The sequence below is a fragment of the Taeniopygia guttata genome, chromosome 22 (assembly GCF_048771995.1).
Source record: "Taeniopygia guttata chromosome 22, bTaeGut7.mat, whole genome shotgun sequence".
Lineage (NCBI taxonomy): Eukaryota > Metazoa > Chordata > Aves > Passeriformes > Estrildidae > Taeniopygia > Taeniopygia guttata.
In genome coordinates this window covers 3,029,232-3,047,426 of record NC_133047.1, presented here as the reverse complement: position 1 = coordinate 3,047,426, position 18,195 = coordinate 3,029,232, and the positions used below count along the sequence as shown (strand labels likewise).

Below are 18,195 nucleotides of genomic sequence, written 5' to 3'. Positions count from 1 at the left end.
GTCTCCATAAATCACAAACACGAGGCAAAGATCCTACAAACACTTGCAGGGAATGGGGGCTTCACTTTCAGATAGAATTTTTACAGGTATGCATACACACAAAAGTGTAAATAATGTTTTTATAGCGAGCTTTGCCATGAAACAATTCAAATGCTAAGATTTCCATATGTGCACAGTGAAGCCTGAATCCAGTGTAAGGAAGACTCAACATCCCCCCCAGCACCGAACTCAACCACAGAGCACCTGGAGATTCCCTCAGGTCACAGCAGAAGGGAACTTTCCCAGAATCTGAAATTCTTGGACAAGAATGAAAAGAAACTTGAAGACAGTCCTCAACTCCATCAAAATGTGATTTACACTAGAATAATTCCAGAGCAAAGAAACTGCTGCCTTATGCAAGATGATCTTGTATTTATTCTTTCATTGTAACTAGAAAGGTTTTGAAGCAATTGAAAAGTTCAGGCCCAAGTTTCACTGTGAGACCCAGAGAGAGAAACTTTCTTAAAGTAGGGTTTATAATTTTATCTTATTCATCTGGGAAAAAGGAAATCGCATTTACACAAAGTTCTGGATTTACAGATTAAAAATCTTGAAAAGAATAACTAAAATGGGTGGTACCAGAAATCAGAATGGTGCTGTTTCCACTTAGTATGAACAACTCTCCTCTGAATAAACAGAAATAACCTTTGCTCTTGAACCAAGAACATGGAGGCACATTAACAATTAGGGTTTATGTCCCTCACTCTTTAATCTGCAAATTAAACACGATTAGGAAACAGAAGAGAAATACAAGGAATACAACAGAGTTGACCAAGCACACAAAATCTCAGCAATTCTACTTTGCATTTAATATGCCACCACATTATCTTCCTTCCAGAGTTTTCCCTGGACAAGGTGCTGGAGGACTTGGAAAAGGTACACAAGGCCAAACAGGGGAAATATTTTTACTAAGTGCTTCAGGAAATGAAGTGGATGATCCCAATTCACTAAATAAAAAACAAAACAAAAATAAACCCAAGCAATCTTTCAAAAAAATTATTCCAGTCTATAAACAGCAGCTTCAGTGTTTGTGTCACCCAGAACAAAACAGTTCCACAAAACATCTTAAAAAGCAGACCTGTAAAAAAAGGGAAACAGAGGAAAGACAAAAGAAAGACGCAGCATGAAGTAATTTCAGACAACCAGTTTTGTGAGAGCTTTAATGGCACAAAATGTTTATAAGCTACAACTTATACATGTAAACTGTATATAATGTTACAAAGTGCTAACTAATTTATGAAGAATGCATAATCACTTTGGCTCAGTTAATTCCAATATTTCAACAAATGTCAACTAAAAACTTGAATTTCTAACAATCTTCAGCTTTCACTTTTGAAAACAGTAAGTAAATATGCATTTGCTGCAGTTAGGTCAGCCTGCATCTTTAATGTGCGAGTTTATGCATTTTTTCTTGATCCTATTTACAAATCTAGGCCAGTTTTCACTGAACGTAAGAAAAATGAAGCCTATTTTTTTTCCAAAACTGTAAACAGGTATAAAGCTTTTTAAACAACATTTATCTTAACAAAACTTCAACTCTCAAGAATGGAAACCCCTCTGTGAATGATACAACACTCTGTTTCTGTTCATTGTAAAAGTGGAAGTTGCAGATTTTCCCCCAAAGCTTAGAACGGGGTCTCAATAAATACTGCATTTATCCCAGCCAGTGTTACAGTGACCATGGGGCATTCCTCAGCTCTGGGTTTCACAGGTTTTACTCCAAATGGCATCCAGCCACAAGCTTATTTATCAGATATTCTGAAGAATTACCTTTTAATTTAGAAAAGTGTCATTTACTGGGCTTTCCTCTTTAAAAAGTACTGCCTACTTAGTAAATATCTCTTTTTCCACTACTCCAATTTCATACAAAACAAGGTGCTGTGTTAGAAGTGAAAGTGGTCCAGCCTTTCTCCCTTCTCAGATTTTAGGGCTGTAAAATGAAGTATTTGATGCTCTCTAAAATGCCCTCCACCAGGTTCCCCTGCCCGTCCCCACCTCTGGGTGAAACCCAATCTCCACACCCAAAACAGACCTGCACTTGTGGGCAGCTCAAGTGCCACTAAGTATTCACAACTACAGAAAAAAAAAACCAGATTACTCAAGAGGATTTGTTGTTCACCCTGAAAGCATTCTCTGACAGTATTCAGAAGTAGAGAATGAAAATAAATACAGTTCAGCAGTGGATTCATACTTAACTTTTTCACTTCCTGGGAGCTAACTAAAGTTTTTTTTCAACCCAAATCTCAGCTGGGATTTAGCTTCTACGCATCAATTGGTTCAAGCAATCACTGCTCTATCAAATAATCAACTTTATAAAGTCTGATGCAAGCAAACAATTCTAGGTGGCCATTTTCTCCAAATGGCTGACTAGATTTTCTTATTTTCTACAAGTCCGCCAACTAAAGTTTTTATTTAAATGAGATTTTTGCTAGTCTAAAAATTAGCAATGGTTCCCTAAATACTTAGTATTAAAGTCTATAACATATTTTCATATATATACATATATATAAATATAAATATATATATATATATATATATGTAAAGAGTATTCTATCCTTCAGAGTTCATGCTACATGTTCTGAAATCCAATAAAATCTATTTCGGGACAAGACTGTCCCAATGTTTTTTAACAATTTGGTACTAAAGCTTCACATTTTGAAAAGAAGTGTCACTGAAGGAGGACAAGGCTTTATGTTCCCTAAGATAAAAGTTCAACAACATCAGTGAGAAATCTACCCTAACATGAGACATCACAAGTGACTTTCAGGTTCCAAGTATCCCCAAAAAGGAGATTGTACAGTAAACAATGAGAGAGAGGAATATTGAAAATTCATTTGCAGAAGACATTTCAGAGCTTTTACAACTTCTGAACCTTTATGCACCTGCAGGATTGTCCCCCTTAAGGATGAGTCAAACACTTTTCCTGCTGAAACTGACGGATCTTCAGAGCTGTAAATGGGTCCACAACAAACAGAATAATTTCCTTTTACACAGAGCCTACCTACACTACAGCTGCTGGGTTTTTCCTTAATTTAGAACTACTCTGAAAAGGAAAATTTCACACTGAAAATTTTCCCTTAAGAAAACAGGTAAAGAAAAAAAAAAAGCTTCTTCACATGCAAACAATGCAATTTTTCTAATATCTCCTAGGTATCAGACAGGTTTTCCTACAAGGAATAAGGAGCTGACTTCATAGAAAAGACAAAATTACAACAATTACCTAGTATTAAAATATGCTGATGGATTTAGTTATCCTACTTTAAAATTTACACAGTCTTTGCCTCCTGCAATTCAAATGGTGTTTATTAGCCAATACAAGGGGCTGAGTAAATTCCCCCCCAAAAGCTGATTTAAACTGGTTCTTTATTGCCAGTGATTTCTTTGTTTATTCCATAGCCAGCTTCTTTTTTTACAAAAGAAAAACTCTTTCCCACTTCAATCAGTAATCTCCTTCCAAAGAGACTGTTTTATCACCCCCATGCAGTCAACACTCAGACCATGCACAACTGCAACTGAAGTCAGGTTGCACTAAGGAGGCAACAGCATCACTGATAAAATTAAACTTGCTGGTGGCATTTTGCATTGAGAGAAGCCCTTGCAACATAGAGACAGTTGTAAACTCCATCCAGCAACTCTGACGTGTCTTGCAGGCCAAGAGGCAGGGGAATGGGAGAGAGGGAAAGAATGTGGATAGCCAAACACCTCAACAGAGTTCCAACACAATACTGAATTCCAGAGTTAGCAAAAAACCTGGATATGGAAGGAAAGGGTGAAGTCAGGGTCATGCTTAAAATGGTCTCAAGTCAAAAGTACTAAATGAGACGGTAACACCTTCACACATGGGGGCCAGGCTGCACTCCCCAGGCTCAGTAAGTGCTGGCTGAAGGTGTGGTCAGGCGTTTCCCAATGTAGATGCTGAAATAAAAAGCACAGGGATGTTGAATTGCACAGGAATACTCCCTGCTTTCCCACAGTCCCCATCCACACAGCTGCTCTAATCCCTCTCTCAAACCTGAGATCGATCCACAGACTTCTCTTCTATAAAACTGCTTACAGTGAGGTTTTGCATGAGTCTGGAAGGATCAATCCTCTCAGTACTCACCCAAAATGGGTTTTCCTCCAGTCCCAGGCTCATCTGAAAACCCCAATCCAAAAGTTTTTGTGTTTTGAGTACCTGCCACAGTAACACTCCCAGACAATTCAAGACAAAATCAAGTGCTGCCTACGGGGAGGGGGATGAGATTTAAAACTCTGAGCATTGTGGATCTATGCAAACACTGACACAAGCAAGATCTAAATAATTGCAGAAATGCACAATTTTGCTGTAGTACAAATATCTCACAGTACATCCTCACATATTCCATCCTAATTTACCTGAAAGTTTACAAGAATTTAAAGAGACACTTGAACTATATCCACAAAACCAAACACAAAGCTAAATAAGACCATGTTTTGAGCCCATGCCTTTGCCCCATCCCAGAAATTAAGGTGGATAAACAGAACATAAGGATTTAGGCAAAGTGAGAGATTATATTGATTACACAAGCAATGAAAACACTGCTGAGCAGAGACACAGATGATCCAATTTTTTATCTCTCTTTCTCTAAGTACTAAAGCCTTGACTTTCAGTCAATGCAGCATTAAACTGGAGATTACAGAGTTTGTGCCACACACACCACCTCAGCATCATTATTTGTACAACATAGTTTCATACTGGTAAGTAAAAGTTGTTCTAATTCTAATTTTCCCCCTTAGAACCTGAAGTATTTAAACAGAAGGCACATAATCAAATTGCACATGGTACAATTGCAAAGGTTATTTGCAAACTCATCCATGCATATTCAATATAACTTGATTTATTCTGGAAATAAAGCACATTAAAGGCTGCAAAGTTCTAACTGCTGCAAAGTTTTCCTGCTTTTGTAAAAGTACATCAAGTTTGAGTGAAATCATTACTCTAGAAAAGGTCCTTTTCAGCAGGACCTGACATTCAAGCCAAGTGGAAAGGCAAAAGCTGAAGTGAGAATTAGGTTAATACTTACCCTAGTCCCAGAGCCAAAACATGAGATATGAACAGAGATGGAATGAAAACCTTAAGAAATTCTGCAGAGAAAATGCCACCTTTTTTCATTGCTCCACTTTTTCTCATACTTAGAGACACTGAACGTTTCGGATGTCTGAAATGGAACTCCCTGGAAGAAGAGGGGGAGGAGGGGAAAAATTCAACAAGACTTTTTTGTTTCTTTCTCTCTTTTTTTTTTTTTTTTTTGCACACAATTGCACAGCTCTCTGTAGGAACTTTTTTTTTTTTTTAAGTACAAAATCAAAACCCGAGATCCCTTACACAGAGTAAGGAATCAAAGATAATAAGAGGAGGGATTGTGGAGAGACCACTTACACAGACAGTATAGACACAAAGGGAGCAGGAGCTGCAGAGAGAGGTAGGTCCGAGAGAGGGAATTTCAGGATGTGATTTGTTAGCAAGAGGCCTCATTTTTTGTTCCAAACACAGATACAGAAGTCTGCCAGATTTAGACAGCATCCTCTATTTTAATAAAAATGCTTTGTATTCAAGGATCTCAAGGTTTCCCCTTCCGTGGATGAACATTACATATTTTACATAGAAAGAAAAAAAGGGACAGAGAATTTAGGAGACTTGCTCAACACTCTTCCATTCAACAAGCCAAGACTAAATCCCATGAATCCCAGCTCCAAGTACCCAGCTCTCCCACTAATTATAATTTTGTTAAGAAACCTTGCAATCAGTTTGCTTTGGCTTTGTATTACCTCCAGGTCATTCTGTTGCTATTTTGATTTTCATACTTCATTGTTTTGACCATTTTAGCCTCCCCACAGAGCAATCAATCTCTTCCTAAGATGAACTTTGATTGTGAGACTGAGACTGTGACGATCCTTTCCTTCATCTATTCATTAAAGTATATTAATATTCATTAAAAACGCAGAGTTGAACTCACTTGGGAGGAATGTTTTCAGGCCTACTTGACCAGTCTGACACCCAGTCTGCACTTTTCTTCATCACTTCCAATTCTTTCTCTCCTTCTACTGCTTCTTCTTCGGACTGAAACACACAGGGGACAAGCCTTGTAACACTCAATTAGCTCCTCCTCGGGGTGTTAAACTGAGAGTGACAACACCAACAGTGACATGATAAGCACCAAGTGGTGGCACCTGATAAACGTGTAAGTGTTCTTGGACTGCTGATTGTTTCAGAGAGATTTGATTTTGCCAGTGGAAATCAGGAAACCACAAATTCTATTACTGTATCCAGGATTTCCACATTATTGCAAGCTGTTTGTTTTTTTTTTTTTTTAACTAACAAAACCAAATTATTATATTAATCCTAAATGCAATAAACCAGAACTGTGCAAAAAATATTTACAAATGGGAAAAAACATTAGGTTGATAGCATTCCATTTAAAGCCCACAGAACATGACTAAAAGCATGGGAAGTCAAATAAGAAGGTTTCAAAACCAGTAGTTTGACTTTTTAAACGTGTTATTAGTCATTTAAAATTTACATTACTTGCAACTAGTAGATTCACTGAGTGAATCCCAGATGCAAGAGGGAAAAGCAAACACTTTAATTGTATATAAAGATTTAACTTTATATCAACAGATGTATAAGAAAGAAAATAAATTAGGAAGAGTAGAGAACACCACTGACTTTAACTCCTACTTGGTATTAAAACAATCTCCTGAGTGACTCTTATTAAAATAAGCCCCTTAGAACATTAAGTGAGAACCACAGCAAACCCAGAGGTAATCAAATAGCACAGCCACAAGTGAGATGCAGAGCTCACTAACACCTTCATTCAGACCTTTTTAGCTCTCAGAGCAACACTCCCAGGTTTTTGACAAAATTAAATGCAAGGTTTCATTCTTCCAGGAATGTTTTTTATTTATACTGCTGAAGACAGCAAATTTCATGAAATTATGAAAGTAAGAGCTCCTCTCAGTTTGTGTTACGGAGATTACTCACTGTCATGTGAGTGTCTGAACAGCAATCACTGAACATCCTGAAATCTTGTGCAGAAATATGAACATTTCAAACCGCGCTTTGACACCCAGTGCCAGCAGGGTTACACAGTAACATGACTGCCAGGAAAGAAGCATTTCACAGCTGTACAGACAGAGACTCGTTCTTCCCTCACTCCAACACTATTAATCTCGAAGTCAAATTACAATTAATACAGAATATAAGTCTTTTGACACCACAAGAAGCATGTTCTACCCCTCAAGCTTAGATCAAATATCCACAACTTACAAATGTGTATTTTAAAAGTTAAGGAAGAAAATACCTGAGAAGTATTGTCTTTACTTGTGTGCATTTCCACATCAAAAGTTATCTGTCCATCATCTTGAGGTGACGGGCTAAAGAAAAATTGATTTCATAATGTCATTTTGTCATCTAAAGAATCATCAGTGTAGGTAAATCTCAGCTGAATCATTTCCTCTTTTGGACATTATTCAGCTGAGTTACAGACTGCACCACCCTCCAGATCCCAAATACCAGCATTAGAAAGTCTTCCCAAACCCACACACCCCCACCCCCCAATTTTTTGAAATTTATAATCCTACCTTTCTCGACAGAGTTCACAGTTGCTCCCTAAAGCAAAAAGAAAGCACTGCCCAAAAGTTCAGCTGCTACAGAAAAGATGCAACTCCCTTTGTTCTTGTAGGGAACACTACCAGTACTGTGAATTCCATGTGGGTTTGTATTATTACAAGTGGAAGCATCACAGAGTTACCATGAGCCAGCAGCTGTTCCAAATACTGGAGCACAACAGATTTTTCCCTGACAAAAAGCTTTGCCCATCCACAGGACAAAAAGGGCAATGAATTGCAGACAGAGTAGCCAACACTCCTTTACCTGTCGCAGTGGGAACTACCTCTTGAACTGCTCTGTCCTGACTCGTGCTGCGCATCCAGGAGGATTTTTTCCATGTCCCCATTGTGGATGGAGGAGGAGGAGGGGACGTGCTCCAGGCCCCCGTTCTTGCCGTTGCTGTTGTCGTTGCTGTTGCCGTTGCCGTTCATCTGCAGCTCCACCCAGGAACCTGTAGGATTCCACACGTCAGCGCGTGGCCACCCCGGCACTGAACACACCTTCAGTTTATCAAGTGCAGCCAGAGGGAAACAGCAGCATGCTGGCTTCAGATAACACACACTGACCTGAGCAAGCTCATAAACACAGCACTGAGACAACAGCGCGTGGTTCGTCTCCTTCCATCAACACAAACGCCCCCAAAAGCTGCATTATTCCTCCCTAACCCTGCTGCTGGTCAATGTCTCCTTTCTCCCCAGCTATTAATACTTTAATCAGCCACATCTCTCTGCAGTTTGGAGCTTCAATTAACTATGGATCACTCCATTACACCTCACCCTGTTCTACATTCCTTTCCCAAACAGAATTTTCATCCCTATGCCCCTACTACAAAATCAAAACCCGAGATCCCTTACACAGAGTAAGGAATCAAAGATAATAAGAGGAGGGATTGTGGAGAGACCACTTACACAGACAGTATAGACACAAAGAGAGCAGGAGCTGCAGGGAGAGGTAGGTCCGAGAGAGGGAATTTCAGGATGTGATTACTACAAAACTCCCCTCTGTACAGCTTTATATTCTCCTTTTCTTTACTTCCAAAGGCCTTGGATCAATACCTGATATTTCTATACATCAGGCAGGCTGCCATTCTCAGGTCCCATTCAGCTTGCTTTGCCTTGGCACAAGCATCTCTCATAAAGCTCTGATTTACTGGTTTTCTCCCTTTTGATAGTTTTACCCATGGGACATCTACATGTGCACTGAGATTCACAAAGAGCAAGAGTGTACCATGGATGACAAGAGCAGCTGCTAAAAAGTTCAAACACTGTGTAGATAAAGAGAGGATTTTTATTTTAAAATGTATTTCCCTTATACTTTATGTGCAGATTAAGTAAATATGGGAGTGCATGTTCTGATACATTTTTTAGTGATATGTTTTAACTGGAAACAAACAGGTTTTAGAGATACATATCACCACAACTCCTCTGTAGTTTAGTTTAGTCCACCTGAAGGTAGGTGCTTTCAGGGTTCTTTTTGTATTTGATTTAACTATTTTTTACAGTTTGGACATCTTCCCCCAGATGTAAAAATATCCAAGTAAGAAAAGCAAGCCTGAAGCTACAAATACAACATTTTGAGCATTATTTGTACAAGTCCTACATTTTAACACTGATTTTTGATTTCTGAAATGCACCTGGGAGTGCCTGCACTAATTTTTTGTAGCATGGTTTTGTCTCTGGGAGCTCCATCAGTGACACAGGAAGGGATGTCTAATAATGAGCCTGTTTTCAACTTGATTTGGTGAGGAATTCTCCTTTAGTACCAATTATTCACGATGCCATTACAGTGCTGTCTATGGAAGCACCATGCTCTGGTGGTTCCCAGCCTAGTTTCCCCAGGCTGGATTCACAAACAGGGAATTTTGGGAGCACGCAGGCAGCAGCTCAGCACTGCACATTAGGCTTTTCAGATAATCAAGTGTTAACTGGGAAGAGGCAGCTTTGCTCAGTCAGCAGCAGACAGAGGCTGTGTTATTCCAGATTGGTGATGACTGCTGCTGTCTGAATTCCTAAATAAAATGGCCAAACTTTTAAGAGCTTCATTGGGAAGGTTGTTCTGCCTTGCAGCAGCAAGAGGCTACACCTGCAAAAAAGCAGGTGGCAAATGCAGTTAGCAAGTGGTCAAAAGTTAAGTTAGGAAAAAAAGCTTTATATTCCCTAACAACCACTTTTGGCTATTGGAAAACGCAGGATGTGCAAAGCAATCTATGATCAAAAAAAACAGCAGAGGGCAAAAGCGTGAGGGGATGTGTTCCTCTGACACTAGAACATACAGAGGATGGTGATCAGATCTCCTTACTCTGACACACAGCTCCACAAATAAAGTTTTTACTGATTTACCTCGGGCTGACAAATTCTGTATTAATCTAAAACACACTGTGGCCATAGTAGGAAGAAATCCCAAATTCTGCTGTGAGTAAAGAGTCCATGGGAGCTGAGCAGCTGACATGAGGAGCAGCACGTTCCCAGCTGACCTCACCGGGAATGACTCAAAATACATTCAAGGAAGAATAATCTGCCATCAAGCTCCACGCCACCCCCTCCCACTGGCACTCACAACTGCTTTGGGACACGGAGCAGGGAACATGACTGGCTTCAAAGGCTCATTAGAGGGACATAAATCTCTGTTTCTTTAAAGAAATGCAGAGGAATGTATTGGAGAATAAACTGCCCAAATAACAGAGAATGGGGTTTGCCCCAAGCTTTTGTGTACATAAATCACCTGCTTGAGAACTTTTAATTTCACTGTATTTCTACTTGATACTAAAATAGGAAATGTGGCAGAATGGAGTGGTGGAATTAAGAGCAATAGAATTAAGAAATGTGGCAGCCTCTCCTCCCTTCACAAATCACATAAGACACACTCTCTGGAGAAAAAAAAACCAAACTGTTCACATGAATGGTATTTTTCTCCAAAATTGTTTGAATGCTGGCTTTGCTCTATGGCTAATTATTCTACTATTAATTTATATACACTGACTTTAATTCTATGTTTTTCCATAACTTGGTGGACTGTTTAAATAGCAGGAGTTAAATATGTTGGGGAAGACTGGTCTCATTTTGTTTATTCCCTCTGATTTCAGCTTGGTGCATGAAGTGGAAATATCAAAGGTAATATATAAATTAAATACCTGTATACATTTTATAGACATAAAAATTCTCCAAGCTACTACCAATCAGTAGCTTACAAGTAGTCTGAGACATGATCAACCTGAATAAAGGAATAAATATGTCTACAATGAAGTACAACTTTAACCAAAAAGGGAAAAAAAAAGGAAAGAAAAAGAAAGCCAACCAGACTCCCACAATGCTAATTATTAAGCGGATTTTCCATGACAGAGCTAGATGGGCTCTTGCCTAAGGTGGGATTTCTTTTTGTCAATATGTAACAGAGCTTTATAATAATTAAAACATAGGAAGCATCTAGAATTCCCAAAGCAAGCAACGTGGGTTTTTTATCTCTATGAACCCAACAAAGCACAGGTTACCAGTTTTATTCTCAGCTCTTCTGCCCTCCAAGTGCTAAGGGATCTTTGAATAAAAGGCCCTAAACAGGCACAAATGACACACAGAACACCATGAACGGGTGTCTCAGCTTATTAGCCTGAAAAGTTCACTGAAAAGATGAGAGAATGGCAGAAATGCACCTCTCCCACCAAAGCATTGTGCAGAGGCTGAACATCTGACTGGGTGCATTTGTTTTATTGCTAGAGAACAGAGTGTCAAACATTTCCTCTCCTACCTTGTGCTCAGCTCCTCCAGCAATCACTGAGCTGGGTGAGCCTCTACCTGCTGCCCCAGCAGCAAGATCTCCATGGGCAGATCCATCCCTGGCTTACAGAGCTCTCAGCTCTTGTTGCTCCTATAATCCCCACAGAATTACCACATCACCAGAAATTAGAAATATAAAATATACAGGCATCAAATATGGCCATTTCTGAAGTAAGCATTGAGTCAGGCACCTGGCACGTCACAACTTTGACAGCCCAATAGTTATTTAAGTGTAACAGGCCTGAATAATTTGCCAAGATTATTGACTCAGGTGACATTGTTTAAGGTGCCACGGTTATCACACGATGCAGTGTTACCACAACACAATAGCAGCGTTATGAAATGGGCACAGTTTATTCTTTCTTTCATACGATTTCTATTGAGTTATGGAAAAGCAACCAACGAGTTTATTTTGTGGTCAGCTAAACTGCATCGTAAACCACGGAGGTTACAGTTAATCATTAATGCAATTTATTCACGTTTTTTATCCTTAAAATTTAGACATGAAAACAGACACACATGAAGGAGCCGTTCATAACGAAGGAAAAGCATTTGCCAAGTAAGTACCAGAGCCTACATGATGTGCCTTACTAGTGTTACCCCAGGAACAAAATGCAGCTGATGCAGCTGACAGAGATGCCGGATATAGAGGGAAATTAGCTCACGTCAGTGCTATTGACTCAGCCACTGAATAAACTCATTCCCACAGCCACGCTCCTCCCCCTACCCCGTTGTATCCCCATCGTCGCCGCTCGGGTAAACTCCGCGTAACCACGCAACGAGCTCGGGCCGTTCCTCGGGGGATCGCCCTCAGCCCCCTGCGAGAGGTGGCGGGGCGGGTCCCGCGGTCCCACAGCGCCCGGAGTCCGGGTTATCCACGCCGGATGCCCTCGGCCCTCCCGGCCGCGCTCCCGCTGCCCGGGGCTGAGGGGCTGCCCGGGGCTGAGGGGCTGCCCGGGGCTGAGGGGCTGCCGGGGGCTGAGGGGCCGCCCGGGGCTGAGGGGGTTGCCCGGGCCTGAGGGGTTGCCCGGGCCTGAGGGGGTTGCCCGGGCCTGAGGGGCTGCCCGGGCCTGAGGGGGCTGCCCGGGGCTGAGGGGCTGCCCGGGCCTGAGGGACTGCCCGGGCCTGAGGGGCTGCCCGGGCCTGAGGGGGTTACACGGGTGCCCGGTGCCAGCCCGCCCCTCACGACCCTCACCGCTGCTCCTCAGCCCCCCGCGGCCGCCGCCAGGCCATTTATACCCGCTCCGCCCCCGGCCATTGGCCCCCGTACGCCAATGGCGGCCCGAGCGGGTCGCGGCCCTCACGTCCCCTCAGGCCCCCCGCGCCCCGCGGCCCCGCACTCACTGTTGAGGCCGGGCTCGCCGTGCGTCCCGTCCGCCGGCGGGTTGTTGTTGTTGTTGTGCTGCGGCTGCTCCTGAGGGCTGGACATGGCGGCGGCGCGGCTAAAGGAGGACTGAGGAGCCGCTGGGGCAAAAAAAAAAAAAAAAAAAAAAAAAAAAAGAAAACAACAAACCCGGACTCCGTTCCGGGCCCGGCCGCCCCGCCCCGCCCCGCCCCGCCGGGCTGCGCAGGCGCGGCGCGCGCCGCTCCCGCCCGCCGCCTCCATGGCGCGAGCCGTGGGCGCGCACGTCCCGCGCGTGCGCAGAGCGGGCGCTGAGGGCGCGGGAGGCGCTGAGGGAAAGGCCCCACCGAAATAAACACGGCTTGTGCCTTTATTAATTGCGAAAAACGCGTGTGTTATGATTGGCTTTTTCGTAAATAATACTATGAATGTTATATGTGTGATGTTAGAAAGTTGTGCTGTATTAATTCTCTTAAGTAGCGTGTTAAATATAGTTTTAGCTTACAACATAGAAACTCTGTGATATAGGATTTGTTACAAGCTCAAGCATAAAGATGAGATAGTCAAGAAGGGGACCCATAAAAAGTTATAGCCTCCTCATCAGAAAAGACAAACATTCTTCCACCTTCTCTCCGTTTTTTTGGAACCACCAAGATTAAGGAGAAGTTGACAAAAAACAGAAAAGTTCTTAATTTGCAAGGAATTTATGCATCATGTATGAGATATATGAATATGCAACAGGCAGGAGCTGTGCAGAGCCACAAGGTCCCCCTGAGCCTCCCACCCTCCACCTGCTTTTCATCTTCTTCTCTTCATTCTGTTTTGAAGTCGCTTCCAGGTTTATTTGGAGGTCTAGACTTTTCAGGTGCAATTTTGTGACTTCAGTCTCATCTCTCTCACACGTGTATCTATAAGTATTTTGCTTCCCCAAAGTTGTAAAGGAGCCTTTTACACCATAAAGTCCTCCCATCAACAGCCACAAGAGTATAAATCATGTTTTTTTCATTACTGCACTCACTGAAGGAGTTCAGTAACAGCAACACCATCAGAGTGAAGCCACACAGCCACAACTCCAGTAGTGAGTGTTCTTCGTTTGCTCCCCATTACAAACGTGAAGAAATCACTTATTTCTGTGTCAGAACTATTTTAAGCTAGAGAAAAAGTTTGTATGCACAAGTCTCACAATCATCCTGTACTGCAATACCTGTTACAAGTATTTCTTCTCTTCTGTTCATATACATTAATGTTGGAGGTTTGAAATCTTTTGTAACACCAACACTTCTCAATTTGACTGCAGGCCTTGCATGACTGTATCAAATATCTGACCCTGTGGAAAATCTGGACATCTCTGGGATAGCACTGGGAGAGAATTAGCTACATTAGTAGTAAAAAGAATTGAATTAACTTGATAAAACATCTGTTTACAGGTGGAGGGGCTGCAGAAACATTTGAGATTGAAATCAGAACAATGAGCTACGTGTGATTTTGAATAAAAAACCTGCCCAGGTAAGCCAATCCTACTCTGCAACCCTCAAATCACAGGCTAACATGAGCATTTGTCACCACCGTCATTCAGGAAGCACAACACTTATGGCATTAATATTTATCAGTCAAGTGGGACTATTAAAATTTTTGAGTCAGAAATAAATTGATCAAGATTATAGAGTGAGTCAATGCAGAGCCAGAAATAGCATTCACAAGGCCTGACTTTCAGCCCTGTGCTCGAACCACTACACAGTTCCTTGAGGCACTTGAATGATGAAATTAATGTTTGTAATTTGAATACTTGGATGGAAAATGCTGTGACAATGGCAGCGTTGGATGGACACAAAACCACATTTAATAGAGAAACAATGGCCACAGATTCCTGGGAAAAGCTTTTTGTATCGGAGTGCAATACAAAGGTTTTTCTTCCAGGGAAAAAAAAAAAAAAAAAGCCTTTAAGTCAATTGAAATCAAACAATTAACGTGACCTGCGCCAAGATAATCCCACTGTTTTATCTCATGGCTCTAAGGTGTTCTAAATGTTTGAAACAAGTAAAGAAGGAAACTCTGTCTGCCCCTGGATCCCTGGAAGTGTCCAAGGCCACATTGGACAGGGCTTGGAGCAACCTGGGCCAGTGAAAGGTGTCCCTGCCTCTGGCAGGGGGTGGCACTGGATGGGATTTAAGGTCCTTTCCAACTCAAAACATTGCATGATTCTCAAGTCTAAAACATGCCATGATTACTTTTATTTTCTCTGTTTAGTGCTTCTGTTCCCCAGAGCCGACAAAATGCCCTTTCCTGAGCCGGACACATCCTCCCAGCACAAGGGATCTTCTCCCTGCACACCTCGGCTGAACTTTGCCCGGCAATAATCCACCCTGGACACGCTTTTATAGCGTTTCATATTTAGCAACAACTGATCGCTGTTGGTTCCGGAGGTTACTTTGAGGGACAGTGACCACACCTCGCTGTGACCCGAAGCCTCAACCTCTTTACAGCAACGTTTGCCTCCTAGTGGAGAGCCCCGGCTCAGAAAAGCGTTATTTCAACCAGCCAGGACTGTTTTCCTGTTTGCAAAAAGACTGTTAAAATTGGAGGGTAAAATTCACTGTGCAGAGAGATTGAATTCACAGTTTTTATTCTCTCAGCTGTAAAACGAACACTGGTTTTATTCCACCGCTTATCTTTACAAGCCCAAACCAAGTTAAATAAGATGTTTGCTGCAGGCAAACAGCTCCAGACGCCCACAATCATTACACAGCAGCCTCACTCCCAAGAAACCTCGATCCAAGACACTTGTCCTTCCCTTTACAACAGCCAATTCCACGGGAAGGGCAAAAGGAGGCACATTTTATTTAATAAAAGGAGTGTTTGATGGGAGCCAGGATGTTTAACACCTCTACAGCCCCGAGGGGAAGAGCAGAAGAGCAGCACACAGGAAATCGCTTCCCAGCTCTGCTGTGCCTTAAGAGGATGACAATAAAATTTTCAATTAAAATATTGGTATTCCATCATCCATAGCCCTCTCCAGGAGGGGAAATCCCACAGGTTTCTGCTTGTCAGCACTACCTGAGCTTTTTCAAATCGGGCTGATACTAAAAGGATCTGTAGTTAAGCAATAAATGATCCCGTCCTCCCTGAACAGAGCAGGTGCTGCTGCATATCCAGCGTGTTTCCCAGGCAGGGAAGTGACAAAGCCCTTGAGGCACAGGTCTCTCACACCTGGGCATTGTCAGCTGGATAAACACCTCACTCTGAGCAGTAAATAAATAAACACCTCACTCTGAGCAGTAAATAAATAAATAAACACCTCACTCTGAGCAGTAACTGGCGGCACCAGTGACACTGCTGTTGTCACACTGTCAATACAAACCACCTCAGAGGTGGCTGGTGGCATTTCAGTCCCATCAGGACAAGAACACAGGTAGGAGAATGCCTTCCCCGTGCTTAGTCTGGCATTCAGGGACTGGGAACTGCAGATTTGCACTGGCTTTAATGGGCACTGCGTGACTAGAGCAGCTGAAGGCAGTGACCAGCACCATCCCACCTGGGACAGGAACAGGGACACAGGGACACACTTCCCCAGGCACTCATTCAAAAATACCTGCAAACGCAGAAAAGGGGAGGGGCAGGAAAGAGTATAAAAAGCATCCTGACAAAGTGTATTCTCTGTGTACTTTTATTAATAAAATATATGATTTACAGCATGTATCAGTGGACAGTGTGCTTAGAGATTCTCTAATGGACAGTGTGACAGCACAGGCAGGAGGTGGGTTTGGTGAGGACAAGTTAACAGATGTCACCCTCAGATGACATCTCAAGGATCACCATTACCAGCAAAGCCAAGGCGAGCTTTAACCGTGCCAGCAGGCCCAGCTGTGCTCCAGGAGGAAGCTGTTCTGGAGTATTGCTCTAGGTGACTGCACCCAGTCACTCTGTGCCACCTCCACACGCTCAGCTCTGCGTGGGGCTGTGCTTCAGTGCATCTCTGGGGCTCTGCGTGGCACAGGAACAGCATCCTCAATACTTTGGCCCTCATCTTCCCAATGCAGCATCGATAAACCTACACCTTCACCAAACATGATTTTACCAGCTCCACAGCAAAAGCATCTCATCACCTCAGTACCCTCATGGCAAGATAAAGAATAAGCCTCGGCCAGGAAACAGCCACACATGTGATTAACGTTACCCAAAAAGTTGTTTCTTGAACTGTTGGAAAGTTTGGCTGCTGGAGTAAAGTTGTCACATCCTACTAAGTAGGAGCAGGGCCCACTGGTTTATTCACCCACTGGAAAGCAGCTGCTGTCCCTGGGGCAGTTAATTTGTTTTACAAGGCTAACAGGTGAGAAAAAAAAAAGGTAAAATCCTTACACAGGCTCATGGTCACACATGCATGGTACAAGACAAATATTGTATTTAAGAGAACTGGATTAATAAATATTAGAATTTCTACATTTTCATACCACTGAAGAAGGACTTAAACTGAAGAGTGATTGCAACAGTAGTCTTATTAATAACCTCTAACTCAGCCAAAATTTTACAGCAGAAACAGTATCTCAGTTGATCAAATCATAACGTCATTTTAATAACTACCTCTAAGCCACAGAAATAATTAAATACAGGTAACAAAAGCAAAAATTCTCCCAGTCAAGGTAATTTTGCCACGAATTCAAACTTCACTGAACATTTCCATGAAGGAGGAGCAAAACTTAAATGCACATTTAGCAAAAATACTGGAAGAAAAAACTCATGAGCCTTATAAAGCATCAATATCTAGTTCATCTTTGGATAAGCCTTATGTGCTGAGGAGCTGAAATCTCTCACATCACTATGAACACTTATTTCATGCAGCTTCTGTACTCCACATATTTGGTTCCTTGCACCAGTGAACATTTCTATTGAGTGCAGGAACTTTGCAAAGCCAAAAGCCAGAAGAAAACATTTGCATGGTTAAAACTACATTTCCAGTTAGCAATAAATACAGAAACAGAGCAGCAAACGCAGTGCAGGCATTAGCTATGGAACCATGGTGCTGGCTGGTACTACACAACACCACACAGGAGCTCAGACAACTTCTCACAAAGCCACAGGGGACTTGGTGCTCTAAACAAGGCATTAAAGGTATTTTATCCTAAAACAAGGCATTGAAGAAACCAGGATGAAACTAAACATTAAGACATCAGTCTGAAAAAATGGAATTTAAAACCTGAAGATTCTATTCCCTTTCTGATTAAAGCAACAGGTTAAAAAGAGGAGTATTCAAGGACACAGGAAGGGACTGCTCAGATCAAAAGCTGACAGCAGCTGTGGTGCCAAGATGGAAGAGGTCATACACTGGCTGGTGCCCAGGTTACTCAGGAGGAATACAGGTACCTGTGAAATCCCTCCCTCTCTTCATTCCCATGAAAAATAATTAATACTGGTTAAAATAA

At 42.1% G+C, this 18,195-nt stretch overlaps 1 protein-coding gene across 1 annotated transcript; it reads right to left on the bottom strand.

Moving 5' to 3' along the window:
- Positions 1-716: 716 nt before the first annotated feature.
- Positions 717-12,973, bottom strand: BNIP3L (BCL2 interacting protein 3 like). The gene is made up of 6 exons (XM_030289645.4): positions 12,781-12,973; positions 7,931-8,117; positions 7,359-7,431; positions 6,015-6,118; positions 5,082-5,231; positions 717-3,954 (listed from the first exon to the last, which is right to left on the bottom strand). The coding sequence occupies exons 1-6, from the start codon at positions 12,863-12,865 to the stop codon at positions 3,906-3,908; spliced, it is 648 nt and encodes a 215-aa protein (XP_030145505.1). The 5' UTR covers positions 12,866-12,973; the 3' UTR covers positions 717-3,905.
- Positions 12,974-18,195: the final 5,222 nt, after the last annotated feature.